Source organism: Podarcis tiliguerta (genome assembly GCF_965153285.1).
Source record: "Podarcis tiliguerta genome assembly, chromosome: 1".
Taxonomy (NCBI): Eukaryota; Metazoa; Chordata; class Lepidosauria; order Squamata; family Lacertidae; genus Podarcis; species Podarcis tiliguerta.
The window spans coordinates 65,272,470-65,285,027 of record NC_139534.1 but is presented as its reverse complement, the minus strand read 5'-3'; the positions used below and the strand labels follow the sequence as shown (position 1 = coordinate 65,285,027).

The 12,558-nt window shown below is 39.3% G+C and overlaps 1 protein-coding gene across 35 annotated transcripts in view; it reads right to left on the bottom strand.

The window, feature by feature from the left end:
- The window catches only part of PLEKHA7 (pleckstrin homology domain containing A7), a 155,530-nt gene that overhangs the window by 48,983 nt on the left and 93,989 nt on the right, over positions 1-12,558 (bottom strand). For 34 of the 35 annotated variants that reach the window (XR_014515362.1, XR_014515363.1, XR_014515364.1 and 31 more), the window contains 2 exons: positions 10,190-10,262; positions 9,173-9,273 (listed from right to left, as the gene is read on the bottom strand). Coding sequence is in view for 26 of the 35 variants with exons in the window: in XM_083458271.1 (XP_083314397.1) it covers positions 9,173-9,273; positions 10,190-10,262 (174 nt within the window). In the remaining 9 variants the exon portion in view is untranslated. Of the gene's footprint in view, positions 1-3,835; positions 5,755-9,172; positions 9,274-10,189; positions 10,263-12,558 lie in introns of those variants that run through there. The other variant, XM_083458275.1, reaches the window with a different exon arrangement.

The window sequence follows — 12,558 nt, the reverse complement described above, 5'->3', positions numbered from 1 at the left end:
CAGCATGTTACTTGAAGGCTAGGAGCAGCAAAGGTTTCAGTATCAGTCATGTAAAGCAAGACATAAAACTATAATTCTCAATAGTTAACAGAGTTAAAATCAATGGCAGCAAGAGCAATCCCACCCCCACCGCCGCCATTGTTCGCAAATTTTGAACATTAGAGCTTCAGAGTTCCTATATGCATAACAAAAGGAAGCAGAAAGCAACTCAGTGCCCTGCAATGTTTGCCTAGTTTCTCAGGCCTAGTGTCCTACCTCTTCTCCTTCTGTGCACCAAACTACATGTGACATTAACTGTCTAGTTTGGTGTTGCACTTGTCTTTTTTCCTTTTTATTGTGAATATCAGCTGATGTGGACTCTCCAATCAGTATAAGGACTATGGTACTATGGTGTGTGGGTGTGTGTGGCAGTTAGCCCTTACTTTCCACACCGCAGTCACAATGAAAAGTATTCTGCTTCTCTTTTAAATTCCTATTTGGCATGGAGAGAAAATTCAATTGATACCAAGTGTATCTTTTTAATATGTATTTTTGCTACCTCTTTAACCATTGCTTCAGTCACCTGCAGTCATTCAAGGCAATATGTAACAAAGAACAGCTCATCCACAGTAAAGAAGTTACTGTTTTTGCTCCCAAGTTAGCAGAGAGTTTCATGCATCAATGAAACTTGCAGATACATATCTGCAAAAGGCTGCAGCTGTAGACTGTGTGTACCACAGGTCACCACAACATCTACCTAAGATAAAAAATAAAAAGCAGAAGTTCTGTTTTGTACATGGCAGGGACTACCATGGGTATGCAGACCTGTACATACCATACTAGGTATTCCTGAAATGTCTAAGGTAGCCTAATATGAGACTGCCCTCATGAAAGGGTGTTCCAGTTTAATTTTATACACTGTGGATCCTTAACTAATAAAAGGATATCAGAATCACACTGCTTCTGTGACTGCAACATACAGCCAGACAGACTAGACAACACACCACTTCAGGCTACATCTCCTTCAGGCTTCAACATGTGTGGCCATGGCCTATCTCACATTTATATCAAACCTGCCTCCTGATTGTTAAACACTGGTGAACCAATTTCTGTTTTCTGTTGTGGCCTCTCTAATAAGGGAACCTATTTACGATCATGTGACCAATCTGTCATGGTCCTGTGCAATGTTTGCAATAGGGAAAATCCATCTTGGTGTGCTGGTCCTATATAGCGCTATAATCTGGCTACGGGCATTTTCTGTGGTGGCTCCCCATTTGTGGAATGCTCTCCCCAGGGAAGCTCACTTTAGGCGCCAGGCAAAATCTTTTCTCTGTAACCAGGCCGTTGACCTTTAACTATCTATGGTCTTTTAGAAGTGGGTGGGATGTTTTTAATGTATTTCTGTCCTTTGGGTTTTAATGTATCTATCTGGGGTTTATTGTCTGTTTGCTGGGTTACAGGTCAGTTTGGGTTGCCCTGGGCAAAACACTGCAAAATATCTGGAGGGTTGCTTTGAAAAGAAAAAAAGGGGGGAAAGGGTAAAATATATAGTCTGCACTGTGCAATTGGAAAATTCTAATGAGAAATGGTGGTTGAATGCTATGTGAAGGCATAAAGAGAAATACTGTATGTAACTGAAGGTGTGTGTGTGTGTGTGAGAGAGAGAGAGAGAGAGAGAGAGAGAGAGAGAGAGAGAGAGAGAGAAAGAGAGAGACTGTATGTGTGTGTGGTATTATTTTATGTTTATTAAAACAACACTTTTAAAAATAGGACTTGGGAGATAATATTATATCAGAAGGGATTGCCTTCACTTCTGAACATGCACAAAAGATAAGAAAAAAAAAATACGGCCAGTTTGGAAATAACATTAAACCATAATTTAGTGTTATGTGTATGAGTTATGGGAAGCCACTGGCATGCATCCTCCCCACTTCTTTCGCGTACGAGAACATGGGGAGATCAAAAGCTATGCCTTCTATTTTAAACTAACCAGAGCTCTCTGTTACATCTGAGCACAAGCAGAAGAAAAACTTGGCAAAGATTAGAAAGATGTTGATTGGTTTGATAGATATTTTAATTTGAAAATGTCAGCTGCTCATTCCACAACAGACTTTGTAAGAGAAAGATAATTTACAGACTGAAAGAGAAACCAATATCTAACACTGTGGATGAAATATATTGCATGGTTGTATAAGACAGGCAACACTACAAAGGGATGTATGAAAAATCATATAGAGAAAGATGGGGACCAAAATTTAAAGGAATAAAAAAGGCAACATTACACAGAATACCTAAGGAAATGAATAAAGTAATGCACTGGCAGTTAAAAATTCACAGGCAAGCCAGAAAACAAATTATGGATACTTAAATAAAGAATAAGGAAGGTGGGGTGGGGTGGAACGGTGACTCTGGGAGTAAAAAAAATGCCAACGGCAGGGTCTACACTTGAAGCACGGCTAACTATTTAGAAAGCTGAAATTCAATATTCAAATTTTTTTACATCATGTGGTGAAAAGGGTGATGGTGGAATATAATAAAAAAGAGAGGGGCAAAATACACAAACATTTTCATGGGTCTTCACTTCAGCAAAACTAATTATGAATCTATTTTTTTCCATGTATGTCCATAACTTCCTTCTTTGTATGGGTTCAACCAACAGATCTTCAGAGCATATTGCTTGTGATAGTAAGCTATTAACCGATAGAGCAATTCATACAATCCCTATGCTGCCTATACAGCAGAGGTCAGGAAACTGTGGCCCTCCAGATGTTTTAATAAAGCAACAGCCATCTGGAAGGCCACAGGTTCCCTGCCTCTTCTATACAAGCTATAGATTGGATAAAGCCCATCTTCTCCCTGCTGAAGGATTAGACTAAAGAATAATTTACAATGCTTACTTGGTTTCAAAATATAATTATAGTTTTTGACAGCACAAAATCCATCTAATCCTCCCTATAGGATCTCAACTACATGCATTACTGGATATTACTGAGTATTTATTAGAAGACCAAAGCTTCATAAATCCACCACCGTCCCCATATGCACATGCAGACTTCTTGGAACCAAGTCTCTCCCCACCCCCATTACTGCATTTAGTATATTCTGAATCACTGAACTCCTCTTATTCATTTACACAGCAGCACTGAAACTTTCTGAGTAGGGAATAGCCTTCATTCAAATCAGGGGTGGGGAACTGTTGGCTATCTACATGCTGTTGAATTATGACTCCCATAAACCACAATGAGCATGCCTAAAACCAGGGGGGATAAGAGTTGTAGTCTAGCATAATATGGAGCCCCAAAGTTTCCCACACCTGATACAAATGAACTCAAATAAAGGTCCTTTACACTTCCTTCAAAGCTCAATATATGGTGGACTGTTATTACTGCAGTTCTTTTGGCTAGTGACAGCCTCTCCATTGCAACTCTGTCTATAGAGCAGCTACAATCTCATTTTAAAAGCAAAAGCAGATACTGTACAGTTTCATTATCAATTATCTAGTTAAAATGGAAGCAAGCAAAACATTGCACGTTTCCACATCCAGCAGCTGAAGAAAGCATATTTACATTATTTGAGTAAGCAACATGTGCAGTGTTATCAGCAAATTCTTTCCACTGGAAGGGCCAGCTCCAGTGTGATTAAATTAAACTGTCCAAACATATCCAGTTATCTCTTAGCAACGTAGCAAATGAACAACATGTACATGTGTGAATGTAAGCGTGAGGACAATCAGTGACAGGAAAACACAGAAGAGCTTTGTGATGTCTTAAATTATGAGTAAGAATTTCTAAAGCACAGCAGTCTGCAGGACAACACATACACATTCACAATAGGGATGAAAAAGTAATATTTGTACCTATTCATGCATTCAGATGCCCTTATTCTGGAAAGAGGGAGAAGAAAAGGCAGCCTCTCTCCCATATTGCACAGAAGAAGAAATGGAGAGCAAACCCCAAGAGCATACCAATAAGAACAAAACAAGGACAAAAATTCAGTAAGTTAAAAGAGCAGAATTCCTAAACAATAGAAAGTTGGCATGATGAAACAAGAAATTGAAGTCCATCCCCTCAGACACAGGCATTATTACTTATTTTCACACAACACCTGTTTACACACTGAGCTCTTTAGAAGTTCACCTACTCAAAATGCTCACACCCTTAATTCCTCCCACACAAGCCCTCAGGGTCAAAATACAGCAGCACTTTTAAATGCAACCTACTTGAATTGAAATAATTAAGAAGAATTGCAAAGGGGCTGTGTAATTGCTAGCAAAGTGCCTTCCAGATTTCCATCTACCTCTAGCCAGTCCAGGCAACCTAATTCAGTGCAGAGGCTCACTAGATAGTAAGAAATGTGTAATAAATCCACTGAACGTCTCTGTAAGTTAACTATTTGCCTTTGAAGTTTAAATTTTAGCATTGCTAAGCAGAGACAACTAATAAATTTTGAGTACTGTACAAGCAATACACTATGGATCATTGTGATTCTAGCAAAGGGAAAAGTTGATTTATACAAGATAACAAAAACCAACAAGCTACCCAACCCTAAATAAATAAGTACATCCATCTAAATGTCCTATTTTAAAACTGTTCTGGAAGCTTTTTAAAAGGAGTGTTACTTTTCACGTAAGAAATGAGTTGGATAGGCCACATTAAATTTGACAAACTTCTATTTTTAGTCCTATATGAACTAACCTGGGACCATGTCACATTGAACATAATGTACAAGAATTGCACTGTTAAAATGATTTAATAATGAGCTTGAATATAATATTTCAGCTTTGTTTAATATAAAAAACATCTTATCAATTCTGCAAGTAGTGTTTATGACACAATAAACATTTTGGAAAAGGATCCACATAAATTTGCATCAATAATGCAAAGTATGAAGCAGAGGAAAGTTGGACCCTGAAGAATTTTTAGAATGAAAGTCTGCAATGCTAACACTTTCATTAGAATAATAAATACAACTATTTCCTAATGACAAACAATCCTTCTTGAAAGTTGGAGTGATTTAAGTTGAATTTATTGCCCAGCACATATGTTTATGACTACAGTCAAATAAGGATACATTTTAATCAAAGTGGTAATAATAAATCCAAAGGTAGCAATTGTTTATCATATATGCATACATTAAGCTGGACCCAACATTGGTATGTAATGTGGGGAATTGAATTACTTTGAGCTTATGCCTTAGGATACAGAAAAGAGAAAAGCACTGCAGAAGAGACAAATAACCACACTGTTTGCCTCAAAGGACCAATTCAGATATTACATTTTTCACCAGGGAAAAGAGGGGAAGACAGAGATAAAAAGATTAGGCCATTTTTTTCTCTTATAATGCCTTTCCATAAAAATAAAAAAGCAGAAGTCTGAATAGATCCTTAGAAGCAAACTGTCTAGAAGGATAATTCAGCGAGCACATTTTCTCTTCAGGGGATCACATTCAAGAATATTTTAAACATGGAGATCTGTGGAAACGCCAACCATTTATTTCCCTTTTCCAATTAACTACATGTTCTAATATTCCAGAATTTAATGTAGCACATGCAATGGATAAGGAAGCAAGTTTCAGCATTTATGCATTAATGTATAATGCTTCCTTGGGCATCCGTATATGGGAATTGCTTCCCCGACAAATGTAATACTGCCCTATTACAGTAATTAATAAACAGAAATTAATATGATGGTAATTGGAGCAAAGTATAACAAATAATTTAGCATTACAGTTTGAAAACTAGAATCAAGTATATTATGCATGTACCCTAATGTTTAACTCATTGCAGGGGCATAGGAAGGGGGGCGGTGGGGGCAGTCAGCCCTGGGTGTAATCCATGAGGGGGGTGACAAAAAGGTGAGAACCCCCCCCCCGTGGTGTGCCTTTTTTGTCACCCCCCCCATGGATGACACCTGGGGTGGACTGCCTCCACTGCCCCCCCTTCCTACGCCCCTGCCTTTAGTCAGAAGAAGGGACCCATTGTAATAGGACTTCTTTTTATTTTTTATTTTGAATAAAATTGTATTAAGACCTTTCATAGTACATTACAATAAAAAAGCCAATCTAAACAGAAATAGAAAAAAATAAAATAATAATACAAAGTCTTCTTTCACAGGTAAATCTTAACTTGTGCCATACAGAGAGATGTGAACCCTCCTAGTTCTCAGCTGGGAACTTCCCTATCGTCTTCTATCCTCCCACCCTGGAGATCTTCTGTTTCCTGCCTCTTACACAGGGGTAATAGGACCTGTTTTTCAACTTACTTTTTAATACTTAGATTTCCCCACTTCAAATTCAAATAACACACATTCTTGCTATGCTTTTTATTTCAAACTGCATTAAACAGCACTAAACTGATTAGAAAAGTTAGCTATAAAACTAATGAGTGATAGAATTCTGGTCAGATGGTACTTTAAAGCTGACAAACAATGGCACTTTAACACACATTTTTAAAATACTACTTTGGAACTTCTAGAAAAATTAATATATTCTTCCCTTCTAGATGATGATATACAATTTGAAGTGGTCTTGATCTTAAACCTAGGATCAGAAAGCAGATGAATTATTTAACAAGAAGAAATATAAATACTTCAGGCTATGGTAGGTTTTCTTGGAACAGCATCAAGTAGATATTTCATTAAATTCATCTATGATGTCAAATATGCAGAGATGCATACTGATATCAACTGGAAAGAATACAATATTTTACCTGAAGGATTTTGGATGTAATACAAATATGCTGATATTTCCTTTAAGAAGCTTCCCCTCATTGATCCCATAATATTAAGCTTAGGAAGCAGGTTCAGAGTTTAAGCACTAATAGATGATTAAAGGGTAACATACATTCAAATATCATCAGCAGAAATAGGTTTTATTTCAGCTACTCCGAGTATAGATGATAAATGTGCATGCTTTGCAGTTCAGTCATTGCCTATACATATTCCATTATATAAATAACCTAGTCGTCATTGAAGTGATGCTTAATCATAAAAAACAAAAGTACATCTAAGTTAAAAAGAAACTAAAAACCAAGACATTCCTTGATATTTTAAATTTACAGTTAAGTAAACACCTTGCACATCACTGTTATCTCCAATAAGAATTAAGGATTCACAGTGCACTGTTATACGTTATGTAGACAGACGTAGGTCACATTAAGTTCAGTGAGACTTGCTCCCAGGGTTGCAGCCTTAGTCAAGCATAGCATTAACAAAATTCAGCATGTTATTGAGTAGGCATGCAACTTCATATATTTTAATACTGGGCTGAGGCAATCAATGCATTGCTGCAGCCAATCCAAAATTTGGCTATATGTTGAAATGACTGACCAAATGCACTTACACTTTATACTTTAAAAAGCCAGGGGTAAGATTCAATCACACTACCACCTCTCTGAGCGCAAGTGGGAAGCATTTGTGCATGAGAATGGGGAACAGGCATGTTTCTTCTGAAATCAACGCCTTATACCTTGAACTTATACTGCTGATCTTGAGAGGGGTTTGGGGATTGAACACAAGATGCTCTTTGAAGGGCTGAGGTTAAAAGTCCTCTTCTGCAGGCGCAGCCAGCCAGTTTTTTAGAATGAAAAATCAAATTACTGCAAGACACTTTTAAGACTGTTGGAACAAAACACTGTGTTGGCTGATTGAATTTAGTAATATTTGTAAGCCTCTTAAGAATTTTGTTATTCCTCTATGGACAGGGGTACACCAAAAGGTGAGACTACACTCCCAGCTCTTCTCCTCCTTCGCACAAATAGCTGTAACCACTGGGTTGCTCAATTCACAGCTGTTTATTAGGGACATGTTACATCACATTCTGATTTCTCACTGAATATAATCTGGCAGTTTCTTCTTAGGAGGATGACTCTCTGGATATATGCGACAGTCTACCTTTCAGTACTGCACACCATGTTTCACCCCCAATATCCTGATGTAATACCAAATAATTTTTACAGACAAGTTGACCTCCTTGGAGCCTTCTCCAAATGATTCCAAAAATGAAGAACTAACCTGGAAATAGAACACATTGCTTGGTGTCCCCTTAATGTTTCTAAGTAACACCCCATACACCAAATAACAAAAAAACAACCTCAACACACAAAAACACAAAAAGGGGGCAAGAAGATGAAACAGAAAAAGCTAGCAGGGATAGCCTGGCCACAATGACCCTTGAACTGGTAATCTCAAGAGTGGGTTATTGCAATGTATTGTATGTTGTGCTGCCTTTGAAGTTGACCTGGAAGCTGCAGCTATTGCAAAACGCTGCAGCTAGGCTTTTAACTGGCACTGCTTACCAAAGAGTTGCATTGGCTGCTGATATGATACAAAACCAAGTTCAAAATGCCTCCACCAACATGTAAAACCTTATACGGATTAGGATCTGGATGGATAAAACTGAACAGAAGACTTTTCCCCATATCAATCTGCCTGGAATCAAGCTCCACTGTAATGATAAGTGTTCAAAGAACAGCCCAAGTAATAGGACTGCATACAGTCACAAAAGTGGATTTAAACATTGCCATATTCTCACATTGCAAAAATATAGAGGGCACATTATCACAAATTGTTAGCAGCTCCATTTAGTGAATTCAAATTAAACAAGCACTTTGAAGCAAAATGATAATTTAAACAGAAGAAAAACAGTACTGCTGTATCATGTACTGCAAACCTATGTATATTTATTTGGATGTAAACTCCACTCTACTCATTTAAACCTACTTCTGAGTAGCATTGGTTTAATGATTTGGATAGACAACAGAGAATCATAATTTAGACTAACATAGGGAAACACACATTAAAGCAATGAATAACATTGTGTTATGGTGGAACAATGATCTGGTCTGATAATTTTCTTTTAAGAAAGGAGATACATTGTTATAAAAATATAAGAAGGTTCAAAGTCCTACAACTGCATGCAAAACCTTCTACCAGTGCACAGGCACTCTCCAGATTTCCCTTCCAACTGCAACATGTCACATTGCATTGGAAGCTATTCAAGGAAGACCATCCAATTTTACAGGGAGGACAAGCTCTGTGGTGGAAAGGAGAGGTTCCAATACATATGCAAAAACTATCAGTGGCTCTTTACATTTTGCTCCAGATATACATGAAAAATGCTAGGAAATGGCATTTCCCAAAAATGTATCATGTTTACTGTTTAAAATAAACACAAACTTTGAAATTACTAAATTTACCTTAAATGAGTACTTGCGGTTTATATGATCTTCAGGTCCAACTGTAGATATTACATAGCTAGGCAATGGTATACTTCCGAGAACAGATTCTTCTCTGCTGTCTTTTGAATGAAGAAAGAAACAAATTAACTTCCATATTTCAACTGAAACACAAAATGTATTCATGCTATCAAGCATGTATTGTGCAACAGCCCACATCTTGTGCGACTTACGTTAGCTGTACTATGTGTATAACTTGTGTGGTTCTTTGGGGGGCAGTTGGGCACACAACAGTTCCACAAGCCATTTAGGATCCTAGGAGCTAGTAACTGTACCATTGTTCAACAGCAGTAGATGGCACTTGAGATATAGGCTGACAGAAAGGTTATGGAGGGACTAAACCTTGGAGGGACAAGGTGACCTCAGGGTTCCAAGTTCAATCACTGGCATTTTCAGTGAAAAGGATCAGAGGGTAATGTGAAATATCTCTGCCTGAAGCCCTGATTAGCTGCTGCAAGTTAGAATAGACAATACTGGGTGAGATAGACAAAAACATTGATCAGTTTTTCGATAATTTCATGTGCTTTATTAACGTTACGTGTGAATCTCCTTTTTTAGCAACACAAACATTTTGTGCATCTCACAGTGGAGATATCAAGGCCTCTGTATTTTCCAGTATACTGTTATCATTTGTGAGGAGCAGAGAGAAAGAAATACTCCTAGCAATCAAGAATTGTTTGAAGGAGACAAATTAGAGGGCGGGGGAAGAGAGAGAACTGTTGTCACCAAGAACTGGGAATGGCAATTGGTTTGCATAGATGTTCTTCAATCAAAAAGGTAAGAAATGCATAGATTAGCTTCCATAAATGACTCCCTGACATTAATGCAAGCAGGAGGTAGCGAGTTGTTCTCTAGCATTCTCCCAGACATTTTGAACACCAAAAAGCTCAGTTTCTAAGACTTTAGAAACAAATGTAACATTTGTGCTCAGTTCTCAGTTCCACAAAAAATATTAAAATCAGATCTTTATTCACTAACCTTTGTAGTAAAATAAACAATAATCAGCAAGCACAAACCATCGCCTTTTCCACAATCTCATGCCAGAGCTGTCCTAAAAATACAAAAATAAAATACCAAATTTGTAACACAGACAGTAGAAGAAACGACACATCACTAAACAGAATCTGAAATGTATATATATTTTCTTTAACATATGAAAATATGCTTATCAACAATCATGCAAAGCTATGGCATAACCTTCCCAGTATCATGATTTTCTCATAAAAGGTAAAGGTACCCCTGCCCGTACGGGCCAGTCTTGACAGACTCTAGGGTTGTGCGCCCATCTCACTCAAGAGGCCGGGGGCCAGCGCTGTCCGCAGACACTTCCGGGTCACGTGGCCAGCGTGACATCGCTGCTCTGGCGAGCCAGAGCCGCACACGGAAACGCCGTTTACCTTCCCGCTAGTAAGCGGTCCCTATTTATCTACTTGCACCCAGGGGTGCTTTCGAACTGCTAGGTTGGCAGGCGCTGGGACCGAACAGCGGGAGCGCATCCCGCCGCGGGGATTCGAACCGCCGACCTTTCGATCGGCAAGCCCTAGGCGCTGAGGCTTTAACCCACAGCGCCACCCACGTCCCGATTTTCTCATACTACTTCACAAAAACTTAATTTTTTTGTTACTGGGCGTAATCTAACTGGTGCTCTTAAGAGCATGGAAGGCTTTTGATTCTGCAAACACTTCCACTAATAAAAGCGGAACTTTCGCTTGCAGCCCCCATGCTGCTTTCTACCCTCTTCTGGCAAGTCTCCCAACTCTCTTGAACTGATTTTCAGGGCGTGCTGGGGGAGGCAGAAAGGAGCCAGAAAAGGCAAAAATCACATCTCTTTCTTTATTGCTAGTGGAGCCACCCACTGGATCAACTCTTCCATCACTAATTAGATACCATTATTATGAAGAAAAAGCATATTACAATTAGTGAATGCTAGTTAGCAGACATCAGTAATGCACAAATGAAAGATATTATTAGTATGCTGGATGGATCAAGATCAGTGGAGCAGTAGTGGCAACTGTATGATATATCTGAACATGTTTATGTTTTTAATTCTGTATAGCTTGGGAAAGGTTTTCAAGACTGCAGTGCTAATAATGATACGGGCAGAGTTCATCTTTCATGTCAGTAGGACACTGACAGGCACTAACCGCTGACCTTTTTGTTTCCAGATAGTTGACCTGCCTGGCTATTTATTACATGCTGCCTAGGGCTGTGCTGTAATTTTATGCAATAAAACTAGTTATGTTAATATACGTGCAGGACACAGTAATTTGCATTGTGATAATTTTTTTAAAAATGTTAATTATATTTATAGACTCTGGTATTTCATACTTATTGCCTCCTGGAAAGGTGTTTAGGTTACAATCTTTCAGCTTGAACTGTTCACATTTTGATATGACTAAGCTTTTATCCGCCTCTGTCTTAAATACACAGCATCCTAAGCTGTAAATCTAACACTCCAACACTATATAATTTGACAACTGTGGTACTTATTCACACACACACACAAATATATTACAGTTGTGTTAAAGCTCTTATTGGTGGTCTATTTTCACCTAACAACCACGATCTGTTCAGAAGTTGCCCAAGGAAAAACAGTAGACTTTTTAGTATGCTATCTAGATAACTCATTTGCAGAACTACCTGCCTATTAGATTACTCATAATATAAACATGTATTTTCCTATGTTAGATTTTCTACAAAGACTGTACACATACTAGAGACAGAAAACAAGGCAACAAGATTTGAAGGTCAATTCTGAGATTCCCTGATCACATGAAATTTGAATTCCACGAACTCCACTCCAGCGGTGGAGCAAGCCACTCAGGCTCCTGGGGCAGCACACCCAGGGGTAGGGCGAGCTGCCAATAGGGGTGGGGCAAGTCGCCCACAGGGGCAGGGGAAGGGCGGAGCAAGTTGCCCCAGGGGTGGGATGAGCCACCCATAGGGGTGGAGCGAGTCACCCATAGGGATGGGGCGAGTTGCCTAAGGGGCAGGGGGAGGACGGAGCGAGTTGCCCTTAGGGGCAGGGGCAAGGCGAGTCGCCTACAGGGGCGGGGTGAGGGAGGAGCAAGGTGGACCGTGGGGCCTCCGGCGTCTGCCTGCCTCCTCCCACTCAGCTGCCCTACAGGAGAGATGCGTGGCTCGGGCACACTGCAGCCCCCGCAGTGAGTGCCGCCCGGCATTTTGTCACCCCCCCCCCCCAGTGGTGACACCCGGGGCGGCCCACACCCACCGCAACTCACTTCCCCCGCCTCTGCTCCACTCCAGCATTTTCAAATGCTATGCAAAAAAAAAGTTCCTTTTCACCAGGGAGTTCTGATTTAACTCACTGCAACACATAAATATAA